The 19,298-nt window shown below is 55.7% G+C and overlaps 1 protein-coding gene across 3 annotated transcripts in view; it reads right to left on the bottom strand.

The window, feature by feature from the left end:
- TUBGCP6 (tubulin gamma complex component 6) overlaps nucleotides 1-19,298 on the bottom strand; it is a 22,560-nt gene extending 3,262 nt beyond the window's left edge. For all 3 annotated transcript variants that reach the window (XR_013993961.1, XM_081058744.1, XM_081058743.1), the window contains exons 1-18: nucleotides 18,408-19,298; nucleotides 17,331-17,494; nucleotides 14,355-14,565; nucleotides 8,517-8,690; nucleotides 7,194-7,315; nucleotides 6,340-6,403; nucleotides 6,093-6,202; nucleotides 5,832-5,923; nucleotides 5,599-5,738; nucleotides 4,437-4,586; nucleotides 4,032-4,113; nucleotides 3,858-3,946; nucleotides 3,652-3,767; nucleotides 2,366-2,504; nucleotides 2,003-2,074; nucleotides 561-1,818; nucleotides 340-398; nucleotides 39-180 (exon numbers count right to left, since the gene is read on the bottom strand). Coding sequence is in view for 2 of the 3 variants with exons in the window: in XM_081058744.1 (XP_080914870.1) it covers nucleotides 39-180; nucleotides 340-398; nucleotides 561-1,818; nucleotides 2,003-2,074; nucleotides 2,366-2,504; nucleotides 3,652-3,767; nucleotides 3,858-3,946; nucleotides 4,032-4,113; nucleotides 4,437-4,586; nucleotides 5,599-5,738; nucleotides 5,832-5,923; nucleotides 6,093-6,202; nucleotides 6,340-6,403; nucleotides 7,194-7,315; nucleotides 8,517-8,690; nucleotides 14,355-14,565; nucleotides 17,331-17,494; nucleotides 18,408-19,148 (3,925 nt within the window). In the remaining variant the exon portion in view is untranslated. The remainder of the gene's footprint in view (nucleotides 1-38; nucleotides 181-339; nucleotides 399-560; nucleotides 1,819-2,002; nucleotides 2,075-2,365; nucleotides 2,505-3,651; nucleotides 3,768-3,857; nucleotides 3,947-4,031; nucleotides 4,114-4,436; nucleotides 4,587-5,598; nucleotides 5,739-5,831; nucleotides 5,924-6,092; nucleotides 6,203-6,339; nucleotides 6,404-7,193; nucleotides 7,316-8,516; nucleotides 8,691-14,354; nucleotides 14,566-17,330; nucleotides 17,495-18,407) is intronic.

Below are 19,298 nucleotides of genomic sequence, written 5' to 3'. Positions count from 1 at the left end.
CAAGCGCCCTCCCTCCCACCCGTGGCCAGCCCACTCACACATGGCCTCGTAGCTGTCCGGGTACTGCTCCAGGCGGTACCGCCTCACCAGGCCTGCCAGGTAGGCCTGCTCCCCATCCCCGCACGGCGCTGCTGCTGCCTCCTCCCTGAGGCCCACACTGCTCTCGGCGGCTGCACCTTCCTAAGATGACACAGCCTCAAGACCCCTGCCTCTTCCCCAGGGGCCAGAGAGGCAGGAAAGGGCGCAGGGCCCACGCGCTGCCCGACCCTGCAGGCACAGGCCCTGACTGCCCAGCAAGGCCAGGCGGGGCGGCCAGCACTGAGCTCCCCTGGCCCTGACCTGTGAGCTGGAAGGCCGACTTGAAGAGCAGTCGTCAGTGTCCCCACTCCTCCCTGGGCCTGAGTGGCACAAATGGGATAGGGGGGTCAGGGCCGAGGGCCTGCTGTGGGGCAGCACCTCCCACGTCCCCAGGACAACAGACTTCTCGCCCTTCCTCCCTCCCCGCCCCCTCCGGGCCCCAGGCACCACCAGTGACAGGACAGTTCTGGGGTCCCACTGACCTGGCTCCTCGGAAATGCTGTCTCCCAGATCACGAGGCGTGTCCATGGCAGCTGGTGAGGCCTGCAGGCCACTCTCTTCCCCGGAGTCAGAGCAGGAGCTGTGTGAGGCCAGCTCTGCAGGGGGCTGGGGCTCATGTTCCCAGGCCAGGCTCTGTGCTCCCAGGCTGATGCCAGACTGGGACACGTGGGCAGGGGGGCTTTGGTGGGGCCTGGGCATATCAGGCTGGGATTCCTCTGGGAGCACCCCCAGTATCACCTGGGACTGAGATACATGCCCGTGGACGTTCCACCGTGGCCGGGAAGGTGCCACGTCACACACATTCTCTCCCACCCTGATGCTGGCATCAGACACGTGCCCGTGGACGTTCCACCGTGGCCGGGAAGGTGCCACATCACACACGTTCTCCCCCACCCTGATGCTAGCATCAGATATGTGCCCGTGGACGTTCCATCGTGGCCGGGAGGGTGCCTCGTCACACATGTTCTGCCCTACCCTGATGCTGGCATCAGACACATGCCCGTGGACATTCCACCGTGGCCGGGAGGGTGCCACGTCACACACGTTCTGCCCTACCCTGATGCTGGCATCAGACACGTGCCCGTGGATGTTCCACTGTGGCCGGGAGGGCGCCATTCTGGAAGCATAACCCCCCGTGAGAACACCAGCCTCTGACACATGCCCAAAGAGCTGCCTGACGGCCGGGCTGCTCCCCTCCTGGCGGGGGCTGTTCCTGGGTGGGAGTGGGTGAGGCAGAGCCACCTGCCCCTCCGGGACACAAGTGTCCAGCTGCACATGAGCATTCCCACACAGCTGCAGCCCCTCACAGCCCAAGCCGCCTTCTACAGTCTGGAGGGACCCTGTTGGGGCTGAGGTGACCACAGCTGGCCTCAGGATGGTTCCGAAATCGTACTCCTGCAGCCCAGAGGGCCCTGTGCCCGCTGCTGCGGATGGAGCTGAGGCGGGCAGGGCTGAACCGATGATGTGTAATGCCTCCCCCAGGTCAGGGGCCACGCCAGAGAGTACAGGCTGCTCAGGTCCCTGCCCCATGGGCAGGACGTCTTGGATGCCGAGGCCTGCAGAGAACGGCTCCGACCCCTCCGCCTGCCCTGAGCTGCAGGCCCCCACTGGAGGCTCCAGGGGCTGTGGTGCCCACACGCCCGACCGGCTCAGGCCATCCCAGGAAGCCACCTGCTGCTCTGCACAGCCAGAATCACAGCTGCCGCCTCCATCGGGGCACTCGGGGCCTGGAGACAGGGCCTGAAACAGTGCACGTTGGTCCCTCAGTTACCTGACTGTGTCCCCAAGTTCAGTTCTACAACCAGCACGAAAACCCATTGAGCAGACAGGCCAGGGCTGGCGCCCGCAGTGCTCCCTAGGCAATACAGGCCTGGGCACCCACCTCAGCCCCACACTCATACCCTGGGTGCTGCCCCAGCCCCACCTGGGAACGTGCGCTCGGGAGGATGGCCAGCGGCTCCAAGGGCTTCCCCTGCGACACATCCTGCAGCATGGCCTGAAATGCAATGAGCAGAGCTCGCAGCCAGCCCGTGCAACCAGACCACAGCCTCCATGCCCCACCGCCCAACCACAGCGGTGAGGTGAGGCGAGGCGAGGCAAGGCTCACGCTTTGCCGGCAGCCCGGGCCTCCCAGCACTCAGCACTGTGGTCTGAGGGCGCCAGCCGCTTCCCAGCCAGGACACCTCGGAACAACTGCTGAGTTACCAACGGTCCCCTAGAGGGACGCACAGGTCTGCATGCAGTGTCTGGGGTTCTGAGTGCCCGCAGCCCAGAACCACAGCGGTACCTGAACGCGCTCCTGATCTTCTAAGAGAAAGCGGAGCCGTGCACCCGCCAGTCTGTGCCTCTGGATTTTCCACAGCGCCTTCTGCTCGCGACGAGCTGCCTCTGCAGACAACTTGCTATAACGGTCAACCAGCGCCTGCCTGAAGCCACACCCAGAGAACCAGTCACCAGGCACCCCCACACTGTCCAGCTGGCTCCCTACGGGCTGCGATGGCCCTCCATGGCAGAGGCCCCCACGGGCAGTCTGCACAGCCCAGCACTTTCCCCAGGCCATGAGCTGGTCCAGAGGGATCCCCACAGCCCCTGCAGGGGCCTCGCCAGGCAGGTCATTCTGCCCATCTGACTGGGATCCCCTGAGGAGCAGGTACCCAGCTGGACCTTAGCACACGTCTTCTGAATGACCGCCAGCGTAAGCCTCTACACAGCCTGAGGCAAAGGGCCTGGCAGGCGCCGGGAACCCAGGCTACATGGGAGGCACCTCCCTATCCTGAGGAAAGCTCAGAAAACTGAAGAGTCACACAAATGTTTTATTTGCTTAGTTCAAAGCCAGTCCAGCATGTTTCTCCCACTGACTTTGATCCACTCGCTAGCAGGGAACTGGGTTCAAACCTGCACTGGCCATTTCCAGTCTGGCCTCGACAGGGCAGGACACCGCCTCCATGTGGGAAATAAAAGCTACCCACACGCACGTGTGCTATACACATGCAGACATGTATGAAGGTAGCACGACGCTCACACAGACACACACAGACGTGCACACATCACTCTAGCTCCAGGTCACAGCTCCAGAAACAGCATCTGAAGGCGGGACAACTGAAACCCCAAGGCCATGAGCAGGAAGGGACAGCCCCTCCCACAAAGGCCCCTGAGACGCCAGCTCTGCTCCCAGCTTAAGGGAGACACGGGAGGGCGGCACAAGCTCGGCACCACAGGGAGACCAATGTCGGACGCTGTGTGGGACAAACGCCTGTCTCCGGCGGTAACGGGTTTAAAATTAAGTCAACAGGAGCTGTTTCACTTAAAGAACACACAGCGGTGGGACAGGCCGTGTGTGGACCTGCCTGGACTCCAGGCCACACCCCCCAAACACACGCAGACACTGAGGGCAGCTTAGGAGAGCTAAATGCGCCAATGTCCAGAAGCACTGAGGCCCGCAGGATGCTGGGAGCCAAGATGATGACTTGAAAATTTCCCAAGTAAAAAGTGCAGTGACGATCACTAAGGTCAACCCCTTTGGCCACCCTGAGGGGTCAGCCCGAGTGACCGCTCTGCCCACAGCTGCACTACCTCGCCTTCCGCTCCAGCTGCTCCTCCAGGGCTCTCAGCCTCTGCTCCCTGTCGCGAAGTTCACGGGCGTAGCTGAAGTCGTCGTCCAGCTCCTGCTGCCTGGCCGCCCGGCGTCGCTGCACAACACACCCCACACGCAGCCTGGCTGCTTAGACGGACCCCACGAGCGGCCGCGCCCCACCAGGACCCGCAGCCCCCCCACCCACCTCCTGGTGCTTCACAAACTGCTCCTTCAGCCTCTGAAACTGCTCTCGCTTCTGGGCATCCACGAGCATCCGCTCAGACATCTGCCGATCTGCACACAGGGACAAGGCACCGTGGGGAGGGGCCCACAGGTGGCCCCAGAGTCACAGTCACTGGGAGGGCTGAGCCCCACGCACCAGTCAGCGCACTCAGCACTCGGGACGCCGCTTCGCGGGCATGGACGATTAACTCTTGTTTCGCAATTTCCATTCGCAATTCCTGGAAAAGACCATCCGTCAGTTAGACCATTCTAACTGTCGCCTGGGGTTGGTGGGGGTGGCTGTTCAGACCCCAGCGAACTTCTCGGGACAAGCCATGCGGGCGCAGCACCTCGGCCTCAGCACTGACGGGGACTCGCCAGGCAGGAGCTTGGGCTCTGACGGACGTCCACGTGTGGAGCGCCAGGACAGGACAGGAGGACAGAGCCCCAGCCCTGGGCACTCCCACTAGATACTGCCCAGGGCAGGGGCTGCGCCGGGGCACACCCAGCACCCCTTGAGGGGCAGGGGTGCGAGGGAAGCCCTGGGCTGCGGGCTTCACACCTTCTCCTCCTTGCTGATGGAGCTGTGACGCGCCACCCTCTCCATGCGCCCCACGTAGATGGCACAGTCCTTCTCTATCTCCTTCAGCTCCTCGAGGGAGAAAATCACTGAGATCCGGGGCACGGGGATGTCGGACCAGCAGAGGTAATGCTGCCAAAGAGGGAGAGACCGCATGAGCCTGGGACACGCGGCCCTACATCCAAGCGGCTTCCATGCTTCTGGGGACCTGTGTGGACATCCTCCACGGCTCCACCGACACCAGGCAGGCTGCGTGGGGTCTCACCCAGGCCAAGGCTCCCTGCAGCAGGGACCAGGCCTGACTCCAGAAGGGTCTTCAGAAGAGGCTGCGAAGACCTGCTGAGCCTTTTGTCCCGAGGAGCGCCAGCCTCACTGAAGCCAACCCAGAGCAGACAGACTGGATACCTGCTCCACACTGCCCTGGGCACCTGGCCCCTGGCAATCCCTGTGCCCCAGCCAGTCTCCGGGCAGCTCTCACCTGCACAGGCCTATGCCTGTCCTGGCCACTCCAGGCTGTCCCCAGCACAGCACTGGAGGGACCGTTAGCTGCAAGCTGAGACTGGCCCCTTCTCAGCCCTGACTCGCTGGCCAGCTGGGCCCCTGCTCAGGCCTCCGCCCACTGTTCCTGCTGCTGGGAAACCCCAGGTCTACACAGCCATCCCACCGGCCTCTCTGCTCGGAATGAGACAGCACCTCCTTGCAGAGGCTGCCCATCTGTCCACACCCCACGGCTGCTGCCCGGGCATGGGCCACATGGACGCCAGTGCAGAGCTCTGCCTAGGCATCCACTCCAGAGCCCGGCAAGCCCTGAGGGCTGGGGACACCACCCCCTAAACCAGCCTGGGTCCACCTTCCTGCAGATGCAGCACAGGCCCATCCCCGTGGGGTGTTTCCCGCACAGAGGAGGCAGAAAGGGACCCACTGCTCCTCGGCCCCAGAAACACCTTTGAACGGGTGCCCAGAAACAGGAGCCTGTCATGAAACTCTCAGGTCACCATGATCCCTGTTCCAATGCGGCTGACCCAGAACTAAGGACAGAAGGCAGGCCTCGGGGACGGGGCATGACAGATCTGGACCTTGGCTCCCAGGGGCCAGCAGGGACAAGGGACAGCGCGCGGGGACTGCGGCAGTGGGGGCTGCTCACCCGGGGACAGCAGAGCTTCAGCAGGTTGACAGTTTTGCCGCAGACGTACACGTCCTGAGCGACATGCTTCAAGAAGGCAGGCACACAATCCTCCACCTCCTTGGAGAGGAGCACATAGCCATGGGTCCAGTACGCCTTATCTAATGGAGAACAGGGCACACGCTGGCTGTGTCCAGCAACCAGCCTGACCAGCCAGTGGCGCCCAGCCCAGCCCAGCAGCCAGCTGCACCTACCTCTGAAGCCCAGGTACTCTTGGTTCACCTGGATCATGAACTCGCCGTACACGTCTCGGAAGACCCCACTGTACACCCAGTCGTGGATGAACCTGCCAGGGTGGCGGGCCAGCAGTGAGGTGGGCATGGAGGGCACCAGGGTAGGCAGGTCTGTGCTGAGGGCCCACCATCCAAGCCCCCGTTTTGCCCCCCCCCATCTATGATTCCTGCTGGCTGCAGAGGTGCTCACACAGCCGTGGGACTGCGTGCAGCCCCCCCTACCTCATGTAGGGCTCGCAGCTGGTCTGCAGCAAAGACAGCAGCACAGGATAGTGTTCATTGCTGCAGTTGCCCAGGGCCTCCTGGTACAGGTAGGAGAGCAGCTTCACCCCCTGGAGACAGCCAGCAGAGGGCTCAAGTACGCACCAGTACGCACCACGCACGGCAGCCCCAACCCCGCAGCCACGCCCAGTGCTGCCCCTTTCCTGGAGCCTGCCAGGCCAGCACTCATCAAGGAAGCAGGACTCACAGTGGGGAATGCAGTCCTGGGCTCTCCTCCGCAGGTGCCCACACCACACAGCTCAGCCAGGTACCTAGACACAGAGGTCAGGTGCGAGCAGGTGAGCAGGTACTCAGAGCCCGCAGGCCAGGACGAGGGCAGGGGAGCAGAACATGTCCCAGGCCCTTCCCTACCTATCTGTGTGCTCCGGCTTTCAAACCACCTGCACCTCCAGGGTCTCAGACTTCATTCACCTTCCTGCTGGACCCCTCCCGGGGCGCCCCGTGCACCCCACCTTCCCAGGCTCAGCCAAGACTCCAGGTCGCTGGGAGTACATGACCCTTCCCCATACCGGCGGCTTTACCTTGAGACCCCTGCTGTACCCCCACCGTCTCACCCAGGTGGCCACCACCTCTGACCGGGATGACAGCCAAGCCTCCTCTTGGGGGCGTGCCCTCCCACCCTGCTGTGTGTCCCGCACAGCAGCCCAGCACCTGCCCCCGCACCATCTGGAGTTCCCCGAGATCCCCAGGCTCCACCTCCCTCACTGTGCCCCATCTGCAGCCCTTGGGGCCCCTCTGGCTGGATGGCCTCCTCTCCCACTGAACTCACCTCCCAGGGCCCCCAGCACCTCACTCTCCCTTCTCTAGAAGGCACCTGCGTATCAGGGGCCAGGTCTGTGGGGACCTTCAGGTGGGAGCCCCCGACCCTAGCCAGGGCCTGCTAAGGTAGGCCGCCCACAGACTCGGGCACAGCACCCAGCATCTGGTGAGCTCAGGTGGAGCAGAGGCCGTCCAGACACCTACCAGGAGTGCTGTTCTCACAGGCCCCCCATGCCGGCCCCCACACAACCCCCCACACTTGGCCACCATGCTGTGGCTCACCTGAGCTGCCGGCCCAGCTTCTTGAAGAGGAAACCAATGGTAAGGAGGCTTAGGGTGGACGGAGTGGCGAGGACGCAAGCCCGGTAATACTGTAGGTACCTCCTCAGGCCGCTGGTGAAGGCCTGTTGGGCAAGGGGGCTGAGAGGAGGGCGGCTGGGCACACAGACACGCTGCCAAGCTCAGGACCTGACAGGTGCTGTGGAAAAGGGCTTAGCTTCCACCCCCAACCCTGGGACTCCATTCTCCTGGGAATGGGCATCACAGACACCCCAGCCAACTGGAAGCAAGGAACCGGGCCCACAGCAAATCCTGTCCTGCAGCCAGGGCCAGAGGCTCCAGGAAACTGGCACCAGTGGGTCGCAGGTGGGCTTCTGGAAAGGGTGGCCAGGCACTGCACACGATCTTTCAGAGCAGGGCTCTGAAAGGGTCCCTGCTGCTCGGACCCTGGGGTCTGTGACACACGCATCCTGGACGGCGTCACAGCAGTGTGGCCGCAGCTCAACTCACATCTTTATAGGGCGTCTGCAGGAAAAGCCCCAGAACCAACGTCTGTCCACCCACCAGCAAGGACACGGCTGTCCTGCCCTCACGTCCCAGACAACCGACAGCACAGTCCTGCTGTCATCAGTTTTCTCGTGCCCTTCCCGGCCCACTCTGACCCAGCTCCACGGGCCCAGTCTACACCGTCTAAAACCTGCACGTCATCGGGTCCACTGGGCTACAGTGCCAAACCGTGCAGGGACCCACACAGCCCAACAGCCCCCACTGAGCCTGGCACCCTGCGTCCTCCACCCACCCCCCGACGCCCTTCTGTCAGCGCTCCCAGAACGTCCTGCTCAGCGTGGATGCCGTACCCCCCCATCGCCATGCGGCTGCACCTGAAGGGCACCCACGTCCAGGGGACTGTGCTGAGCATGGGGCCAGCTGTAACGCTTTCAAGGAAGATCTGCCTCAGCCCAGCTGCAGGAACTTCAACTCGCCAAACAAGGGAGACCCACTGTTGGTCGCCGCTGGGGACCCAGTGGGGAACCAGTGTGCACCCAGCCCACAGCACCGGGCCTTCCCCCAGGGGCCCACCTGTGGGCCACACCTGCCTCCCACTATCCCCCGGCCCCAGCGTGTCTGCCCAGGTTCCCAGGGAAGTGGCGATGAGGTAAAACATCCCGTCCCTGAAGAGCAGCCATCAGTTTGAGACGTTACAAGGCAACAAGGGTGTCAGTGCCAGGACCTGCGGGGGGGAGGGGGGGTCAAGGAAGCACCTCCCCAGATGTGTGTACAGTTCTCAGGAAGGTCTGCCAGCCTGCAAGAGGCTGTGGGCCCCACCTGGAACACGAGGCCCTTGCTGCACGAGGAGTCCAGCACCGGCTGCAGAGAGAAGTGACTCAGGCGTGTGTAGTACGTCCCGCATTCGGCCACGTCCGAAAGCAGGCTGCTGATGCTCTCGGGGGAAGTTCCCGACACGTGGACGCCCCGCTTCACCACAAAGGCCTGAGTCGCCTGGACAGGGCGGAGGAGAGGTCACGGAGGCTGGGTATCCTGAACCTCCCCCGCGCACCACCACCCCACCCCCCGCCCCATGGCACTGCCCAGAGTGCCCAACCCAAGACACAGAGACCAGAAGTTCCAAAAGCTAAAAGCAGATGGCCACAAAGCACACCCAGCTGTCCCACCCACCCCTAGTACTAAAAACATACAGAAACGAGGTGTGGTTTTTCACTGACCACACTGAAGAATCCATGCTTAAAATGTCAAGCCATCTGTGGAAAAGGATGCCGAAGCCAGGAAGCCTTCCGCTCTCCATGAGATGTGCACACGGAACAGCTTCTTGGGGGCAGAAGCTTTAAACAAGTGTCATCGGGTCTGATAACCCGAGGACCCAATGGAGGGTGCACACAGGTATCCGCCACGATACTGTTTACAACCACAGAGAACGAGGACAATCTGATGGCTGGCAGCAACCCAAACTTGGGGGACACAGAGAAAGCAGTGTTCACAGGAAAATTTATAGCTGTAAGTGCCAACATTAAGAAGAAGAAAGGTCTCCAATCGATATCTGCACTGCACACCCTAAGGAACTAGAAAAAGAAGTGAACTAAATCCAAAGAAGGAAAAAGGAAATAACAAAAATGAAAGCAGAGAGGAGCGGCTGGATGGCTCAGTTGGTTAGAGCACAAGTTCTGAACAACAGGGTTGCTGGTTCGATCCCCACATGGGCCAGTGAGCTGCGCCCTCCACAACTAGATTGAAGACAACAAGCTGCTGCTGAGCTGCCGGAGGGGCGGCCGGATGGCTCAGTTGGTTAAGAGCGCGAGCTCTCAACAACAAGGTTGCCCGTTCAAGTCCCGCATGGGATGGTGGGCTGTGCCCCCTGCAACTAAGATTGAAAATGGCGACTGGACTTGGAGCTGAGCTCCACAACTTGGACGACAACTTGGAGCTGATGAACCCTGGAAAAACACACTGTTCTCCAATATTCCCCAATAAAAATATTTTTAAAAATGAAGTAAAATCTCATTAATTTTTAAAAAATCAAAGCAGATATAAACAAAATAGAGACTAGAAATAAAGAGAATCATGAAACCAAAAGTTGGTTCTTTGACAAACCTTTAGCAGGACTAAGAAAAAATAAAAGCTAAAAACAACAACAACAACAAAAAAAAGAGAAGACTCAAAGTACTAAATCAGAAATAAATGTGGGCATCACTACCAGCTTTAGAGAAATAAAAAGGACTGTAAAAAAATACCAAGAACAATGGTTTACCAACCAATTAGATAACCTAGATGAAATGGACAAATTCCTGGGAACATACAAAGTCGCAAAACTGACTCAAGAAGAAACAGAAAATCTAAATAGACCTGTAACAGGACACCGACAGGGTAACCAAAGCCCTACTGGGGGGTAAGTGCCTGACAGTAAGCTTCTGATCGACATGCATCCACTTCAGAAACATCCATTCGAACATTCCAGCTGCACAACAAAACTGCTAGTAAAACACCAAGACGAGGAACCAGCTGCCCCACCCTGGACGTTCCCCTTTTAGGAACCCCAGGGTAACCTAGATAACTGACCCTTTAGGGACCCCAATTCTCCCTTCCTGTGCCCTAATTCCCACCCTTATGTTTTAAATCCACCAACAGCGAACCCATGAAACCCTAGGCACCCAAACCCTTGACCCCAATAAAGGCAGAGCCCCAGGTCTCCTCCCCAATCCCTCTCCCCAAGACCTCGCTGGGTGGTCCCGCTTGTGCTGTGTACCTTCCAACACCTGTGAGAAATGAATTTTGTTCTTCAAAGTTCCCTGATGGTTTCTTACTGAGGAGTGTCCTGCAATCACAAGTGCCGGTGGGGGGCATGTCTGGAGGCACTCACCACAAGTAAATATGGCTGAGTGACAGCCTCAGGCACTCCCAGCCAATAGGACCACTATCGAAGGCCGGGACCGACACAACACCTCCCAACAGGTTAACATGATACCGTGTTACCCCGAAAAGAAGCCCTAACCGGGAAATAAGCCCGAGCATGATTTTTCAGGATACCATCCTCTGAACATAAGCCCTAATGCGTCTTTTGGAGCACAACTTATTATAAGACCCAGTCTTATTTTCAGGGAAACACAGTAAATGTTGTGTATTTTGCCATGATTTAAAGAAAACGAAAGTAACAAAGGGCCCTCTCAACAAATAAAACCCCAGAATCAGATGGCTTCACTGGTGAATTCTACCAAACAATTAAAGAACTAACACTGATTGTTCTCAAACTCTTCCAAAAATTGAAAAGGAGGAGGACGCAATTCCTAATTCTAAGACACATGTATTGTTCTAATTCCAAAGAAGACAAATACATCACAGGAAAGAAAACTACAGGCCAGTATCCCTTATGAACATAGAAAATCCTCTATAAACTACTAACAAGCCAAATCCAGTAGCATATTAATATGATTACACACCACAACCAAGTAGGTTTAATCTCAGGAATGCAAGGCTGGTTCAACATATGAAAACCAATCAATGTAATAAACCACATTAATAGAATGAAGGAAAACGTCATTACCTCAAGTGATGCCCCAAACATGCACTTGACAAAATCCAACACCCTTGCAGGATAAGATGCTCCATAAACTTGGAATAGAAGGGAACCTCCTCAACATGATAAAGGCCACATATGAAACACCAGCAGCTAAGGTCAGTCAATGGTGACAGACTGAAAGCCCCTCCCCAGGATCAGGAACAAGACCAGGAAGTCTCTTTCACCACTTCTGTCCAAACAGTCCTGGAAGTCTCCGCCAGAGCAATGAGGCAAGAAAAAGAACTAAAAGGCACCCAATCTGGAAGGAAGAAGTAAACTTATATACAGAAAGCCCCAAAGAAGCCACAAAAACACTATCAGAATTAATAAGCAAATGCTGCAAAGTTGCAGGCTGCAAAATCAACACACAAAAATCAGTTGTATTCTTATACACTACCAATAAAAAATCTGAAAAGGAAATTAAGAAAACAATTCCCTTTACAACACCAACATAAGAATAAAATACTTAGAGATAAGTTTAACTAACAAGGCAAAAGGCTGCTAGAGTGAACACTATAAAACATTGCTGAAACAAATTAAAATCCTAAATAAATGGAAAGACATCCCATGTTTGTCAACTGGCAAAAATAACTCTCCAGAAAATCCACCAAAAGAGCAGTTTATTCGGGAAAAGAAAAAGAAACAAAAACCACCACCACAGTGCGGGAAGGCACACCTCCAACCCGGGGCTCCAGCCGGCTGTTCAGGTGAAGAAAAAGTTAGCAACCCTGGTTCCAAGATGTCTATTGTATATACCAGCACCCCTCCCCAGGTAGTTACCACATGTCCAACAGGAAGCCAGGAGCAGAGAGCCAACAAGGGGCCCGGCTCCATCCACAGTCCTCCCAGCTCTATGGTTAAGCATTTTAAGATGCCAGTTCATTGTTACCATGTTCATGGACTGAAATATTTACTATTCTTAAGATGACAATACTACCTAACACAAAGCGGTCCACAGATTCAGTGCATCCCCATCAATATCCCAGTAGTGTTTTCTGCAGAAATAAACCTATTCTAAAACTCATGTGGAAATGCAAGAGGCCTGAATAACCAAAACAATCTTGAAAAAGAAGAAAAAAGCTGGGGAATTCACACTTTCTGGTTTCAGAACTTACTATAAAGCTACAGTAATCAAAACTCTGTGGTACTGCATGAGGACAGACATACAGATCAATGGAACAAAATAAAAAACTGAGAACTGAGAAATAAACACTCACATACATGAACAATCCATTTCCAACAAGGGCACCAAGACCATTCAATGGGAAGTCTTTTCAACAAATGCTGCTGGGAAAACTGCATACCTAATGCAAAAGAATGAAGTTGAACCCTTTCCTTATACTATATACAAAAATTAACTCAAAATAGATCAAACACCTAAACTTAAGAGCTAAAATTATTAAAGTCTTAGAAGAAAACAGACAAATCATGACCTTGGAGTTGGCGATTTCTTAAACAGGACACCAAAGGCAAGGGCAACAAAAAATAAGACTTTTTGTGCTTTGAAGGAAACTATCAAGAGAGTGAAAAAACAACCTACAGAATCGGAGAAGATATTTGTGAATCCTAAATCAGACAAGAAATTAATATGCAAAATGTCTAAAGAACTCCCACAACTCAACAACCCAACTCCACACTGTGCAAAGGCCTAAGACACACATTTCTCCGAAGGAGATACTCAGCCAGCCAATGAGTCCATGACAGAACAGTCAGTACCATTAGTCATTAGGGAAATGCAAACCGAAGCTACAATGGGACAGCACTTCACCCCCACTGGGGTATTTGTTATTTACCCCAAACCCTGAAAACAACAAGTGTTAGTGAGGGTGTGGAACCCTGCTATGTTGCTGGAGAGAATGTAAAATGGTACAGCTGCTGTGAAACCAAGTTTCTTGGTTCCTCAAAAAGTTAAACACAGAGCTACCACAGGGCCCTGCAATCCACTCCTGGTTTTCACTCCAAGGAACTTAAAGCAGGACTCAAACAGCTTCTTGTCCACCCACATTCACAGAACACGGTTCACAGCAGCCGAAAGGTGACACGACCCAGTGCCCACCAACAGATGGATGGGTGGCCACACAAACTGTGGTCTCTACATATGTGGAGTATCTACCCTCAAATGCAGGAGGTGCTACACCTGCTACAACACGGTGGGCCTGGAGGATGTCATGCTCAGTGAGGTAAGCCGGTCACAGAAGGACAAATACTGTAGGTTCCACTGACAGCAGGTCCCTGGAGGAGTCACACGCATAGAGACAGGAAGTAGATGGTGGTGCCAGGGACTGGGGGAGGGGCAGGCGAGTGAGTGTTTCATGGGGACAGAGTTTGTTTGGGGACATGGAAAATTTTGGAAATAGACAGCAGTGACGGTTGCACACAGTGTGAATGTAATTAATGCCCCTGAACTGTGCACTTCACCTGGCTGAGGTGCACGTTTTGAGTTGTGTGACAACAAAACACTATAAGGCCATGAAATGGTGTTCTAGAACAAGCTTCAGAGGAGCAAGGCTGTGCTCCCAGCATACTCAGATACGAGAACAGCCCCTGCACAGGGTCACTTAAGACAGGGAGATAGGCTGGGCACACACGTGAAAGAAGGCAGCCGGAGATGTACCAAAGGCTTCATTTTGTGCACAGATCCTTTCAGGAGCGCCCAGAGAAATGCAAAGGCTGGATCAGCTGCAGCTCTGGCCACAATGAGCAGGCCCCCCCCCCCAGCTCACTGTCCAGGGGACATGTCCTCGGCAGTGAGAAAAGCCAGCAACAGTGAGGTAAGCCGGCCACAGAAGTACAGCGGCCCTTCCAGCGGCGGTGCTCCTGCAAGCGGTGTGCCCTGTCCTTGCACAGGACATGGCAGGGGAAGGGCACGGATAGGGTGGGCCTGTTTCTACTGTTCCGCTGATAGAAGCAAACATCTTACATTCGTTGAGTTTGTCAAAGGGCGTTAATAAATTAATAGTTTTTAGAGCCAAAATGAGACCATTGCTGTACTCCCCGGCGGGCCTCACACCGTCTGCACTGGGGCTCACAGCTAAGGCCACGCACTCCCTGCCCTGGGCCGTGCTTGCCTGTGCAGTGAGCACCCTTGTTCTTACCTGGCAGAGGGGAAACGTGGAGGACACGACCCCAATCAGCACGTTCAGGGCGTCCTTCACCAGCTCATGCTCCTTCACCAGGAGGGGCCGCGAGGCCTGTGGGAGGGCCCCGCCCATCACCTGCAGCTCCCCCAGGCGGAGCCTGTAGAACCTGTCGAAGGCCTCCCTTCCCGCCTCGGTGAGGTAGGGCTCCTCTCTGTGGCCGGGGGCGCTGTGTGGGGGACAAAGTCACAGGCATCTGAGCTACAGAACACCGGCAGGAGGAAATGACTCAACACAATAACGCCTCTGAAATGTGATCAGGCATGAATCTCAAGCAAGCAGAAAGTATCTGACAGGCTCTTGCTGACTACAGCCAGCCTTCAGGACAAGTCCCAGCAGAAGCTGACGTCCCCGGCACCCAGAATGCACACTGCGGGCCTCAGTAGGACCACTCCCCACAATGTGCCTTCATGTTAGAAACAAGTACAAGGTTTGCACGCCCACGAGCATAGCATATTCACAACTGCCTAAAGGTGGAGCACCCCAAGTGTGGGTTAGAAAGCCATGCTCCAACCCTGCATGAATGTCATTCAGCCTTCAAAGGAAGGACATTCGGACACATGCCACACACAGATGGACCTGGAGGACGTCACGCTCAGTGACATTAGCCAGTTGCAGAGGACAAATACTGTGAGATCACACTTATGTGAGGTCCCTACACTAATCAAATGCAGAGGCAGAAAGTAGGAGATGGTGCCCAGGGCCGGGGGGAGGGGTGGGGAGAGAGGGAGTGTTTGATGGGGATGGAGTCTCATTGGGGAAGATGAGCAAGTTCTGGAGATGGTGGTGGTGAGAGCTGCACAAGAGTGTGAATGCACTTAATGCCACTGAAACGGTGTACCTAAAAATGGATAAAATGGTAAATTTTATGTGAGTATATTTTACCCTGTGATTCAGAGCCAAGAAAGAAAAGCCCATGAAGGAAAATACCAAATTCACACCCACCGTGGGGACACTGAGGACATTAAGTGTCCCAACAGAGAACTCAGCCCTTCATGTAATGAAACTGCTTCCCCCAGAATGCGTGACAGACCTGGAGCAACAGCTGATGGCACCCTGTACCCCAGCGCTGGCTCTCGGGGGATGCACAGGGAAGGGGTCCTGCAGAGGTCTGAGCAAGGGAGGCCCGCCATCCTGGGAGTGGACCGACAGAGCTCTGCTTCTGGCAGGAAAGCAGCTTCCTTACCTGCCCGCTGGCCAGCACTCCCGGCAGGAACCTAGCAGGAGGCTGGGATCGAAACTGACCCAGTTCAAAAACTTCACCAAGTGAGCTTGAGCTTCAGAGGGCAAGGGCAGTGGGTGCGGCTGAGACCAGAACAGGTAGAGGAGGAGCCCCGGGGGTAAGCCTGCAGAAGCCGCCTATGCTTATGTTGCCAGGTACAGTCCTCACAGGAAACACCCACTGTGGGGACACTGAGGACATTAAGTGCCTTGAGAACAGAGGTGAAGAGAGACTGGGGAGCAGTCATGTCTTCTGAACAGTGGCCTGAAAAACTGAGCTTAGAAAAGTAATGTCAGCTAAAGATCGTCACTGACAGCTCAAAGCCAACAGGAGTCCCCAACTTGGGGTGCGGGTGGGAAGAGACTTAACAGTTCAATGGTTAAACAGCTGGGCTGTGGGCCATTGAGAGACAGTGGCCCAGCCCAGTGTTGCTTCTCCACTCCAGCCCACCAGACAGCTCAGCTCTGCTCCACTCTGTCCTGCCTGCCCCCACGCTGGCCGGGGTTTGGCCAGGTTTATAACATACTCTGTCTTTGGCAGAAAGGGAAAGTGTGCTCTCCCAGCCAGGGGGAGCTGACTCATATAGACGGAAGTCCCCGCCCCTGGTCCGACTGCTCCGTCCTCATGCAAATGAGACTCTAAACCCTGTTTGACTGGTGTAAAAAACACTGTCCTGACTGATCAAATAGAGTCGCTCTGATTGGTCAGTGAAGATACTAAGAGAAAGGGGTAACTTGTTGGGCCACATTTTAGACATGTGAGGGCTCAACAGAAAGCCAGATGGTTAGATTGGCTTTGTACACAGAAGACAGGACTGAGACCTCACAGGGTTACAGGGCACAGACAGCGCTCGAAGACAAGACAGCTGACCACACCGACAGTGCTTAGGGAGCTGCCGTGTGGGGAGGAGTGCACGTGGGGAGGGTGACCACGCCAGGAAAGCTACCCCAGCAGGCCAGTACACCCACACACACCTATGAAATGTCTGCCCCTGAGCAGGTGCTCAGGTGTGGGAAACCCTGCAAGAGCCCATGGCTGCATCAGGTGGCACTCAGCTCCCTGCTAATCCGAGTTCTTTTATTCAGTGTTCCCTATGTTGGTATTTCATGGACCTACCCGCAGATGACATGTGACAAGAGGGTGCCATGACCAAACATTGAAAATCTGTGTCCTCTATCCCCATTCTGGAAGTTTCAAGAGACAGAAGCACTGTACAGACTCTGAGAGGTCCTGAGTGGACAGGCCTCTGGCCCTGGATGAGCCCCAGGAGCGAGCTGCTAGCAGCAGTCAGGGAAACTCTGCTGACGTGGTCACCAGCCAGAGCGCTCCTAGCCCTTCTAGATGCAAGGAACGGTGGGCAGGAAGAAAACACCTCTGGCAGCACCCCATGCCTGGGACTGACCACACAGCCTGCCAGGCCGCCCCCATGGTAACAATGTTAACTCAGTTGCCAACTGACTGCTCTAACTGGAAAGTGTGATTTGTGGAAGTTGCTGGCACATTGGGAACCTCCATGAAGCCTGGGAGTCCTTTCTCCCAGGGCTTCCTCTCAAGTGCCAGAACAAAGACAACTCTGTGCACTAGTGTGACCAAGCTTCCAGGCTCCTAATCCCATCACAACTGCTTCTACAAAGAACTCCCTGGGCTCTCTGAGGAAAGCCACATTCACAGAGGGGAGGAGAGAAGTGATTTCAGGGCAAACGCTCACGTACCAGCCAACTTGCTCCCAGCACCTCCGCTTGCTGGCCTCGTAGGTGAGCACGGCCTCCCACAGGTCCATGTCGGGGGTCATGCCTGGTTCAGACTGGGAATCAGGAGTCAAGTTGGATGCTGACTGGAACCCTTCATCTTCGGACTGATCCACACTCTGAGGAACCTGGACACCAGAGGAAAGAAAGAAACACCACATGTATCTTTGGGTCCACCTTCACCCAAGTGTGATCAGAATTCCAGGATTCCCCACACATTTTCACTTACTCATATGGAAAAGACCTAGCAGAATGTTTCTATTTTTCTGGAACACATGTGTACTACATAGTGCTTTTGCCTCCATTAAACCACTAAAAGTAATTAAACAAATTAATTTACTAGCGTATCAATTCCAATTTCACATAATGCATAAGCCTCCATAGAACTTACAACGAAATTTTTCATGAGATGCCTCCAATCTGGAAATTCCACTTGGGGGTGCAGCATAAAAATCATACCAGAGACAGAAACATTTACATAGACCAAGATGTTCACTACAGCATCACCTTTGTCTGGGAATAACCTTAACACCCCATAAGGAAGTGACTGACGACAGCACATCCTTTCATCAGTACGTATAAAACCACCACATCCAAAGTCCAGTGATTTACGTGCCAATGTAGGAAAACCGCACGTTACAGGTGCAAAAGTATATAAAACTGCATGCAGAGTCTGAACAAATATTTTCTGCCACATGTGGCTACTGAACACTTGAAATGTGGCCTATGCAACTGAGGAACTAAATGTCTCATTTTAATTAAGTTTAGATGGCAATTCTAGAGGGCAGAGGAAGTGACGTAACAACACGTCGTGTCAAATGCAAGACGAAAAGCAGCATGTTGGTTTGCCTTACTGGTGGGCAGCAGTGTCCTCGCCCAGGAAGGTGGGTGCCAGCAAGCCCACTGCGGCTGCCTCGGCGCAGCTCAGCCACCAGGTGAGCTGGACTCTAGCGCTACCCTACCTTTACCGTGACAGAAGGAAGATCAAAAGAGGCATTTCCCAACGCCTGCACGGCTACAGGCAGGAGAGGGGCACTCTACCTTAATACACAGTCCAGACAGGTCCACACTGCCTGGCACCAGGGGCAAGTCCAGTCTGACATCCATGTCGTACGTGCGGCTGTGCACCAGGGCTCCGAAGAACGAGGCCCGGGTGTCTCTCTCAAACCTGTCACCACAAGGGTCACCGTACGAGAAGAGCCCGACAGAGGGCAGGCCGGTGCCCGGGGCGGCCTCCATCACCTGAAGCGCTTTCTGGACCGTGTCCTGACATAAATACTCCTCTCCGGAGATCAGAGACTGAACGTCCATCTCAAACACACTCAGATCATAGCAGTCGTAGCCGCTGTAGGGCACGTTTCTCCCAACGTGCTTGTTGTTGAAGAAGTAGTCCCGTTTGGGTGGCAGCACTTGCGGGGGCCCAGTCCCCGCCAGCTGGACCAGGAGGTCCAAAACGGCGCGCACCTCCACGAGCGGACAGCAGGGGGCGGCGTCGAGTCTGTCCACCAGCTCCTCCAAACGGTCAGCCTCGGGGCCCAGGCCACCGACTCTTAGGTCAAAGGACAGCATGAGCATCTTGTTTTTCACTGGGACTTTCCAGAGGTCAGGCTGCAGCTTATGAGTCTCATCTCGAAAAAGCTTCGTGAAAAGAGCGTTGTAGGCCACCCTCTTGAGGCTCTGCTTGGCCTCCTTTCGGCTCACGCTGCGCTGGCCCAGGTGAGCCTTCGCCGCGGGCAGAAGGGCCTCGCACAGGTCGTCGAACAGCTGGGTGATGCTGGCCATGCCCACCCCGTCTCAGCTCCGGGCCCTCAGCGCGCGGCACAGCGTCTCTCCCGGCTGCACGTCGGCCTCGGAGAGCCAGGCAGCGGACCGCACAGGGCCGGCTGGCAAGCGGCCTCCTTAACCGGCGTCTGGAGGCGCGGAGCTCGCGTC

Source organism: Rhinolophus hipposideros (genome assembly GCF_964194185.1).
Source record: "Rhinolophus hipposideros genome assembly, chromosome: 9".
NCBI lineage: Eukaryota > Metazoa > Chordata > Mammalia > Chiroptera > Rhinolophidae > Rhinolophus > Rhinolophus hipposideros.
The sequence above is the reverse complement of the archived record's forward strand: the minus strand, read 5'-3'. Positions and strand labels throughout refer to the sequence as shown.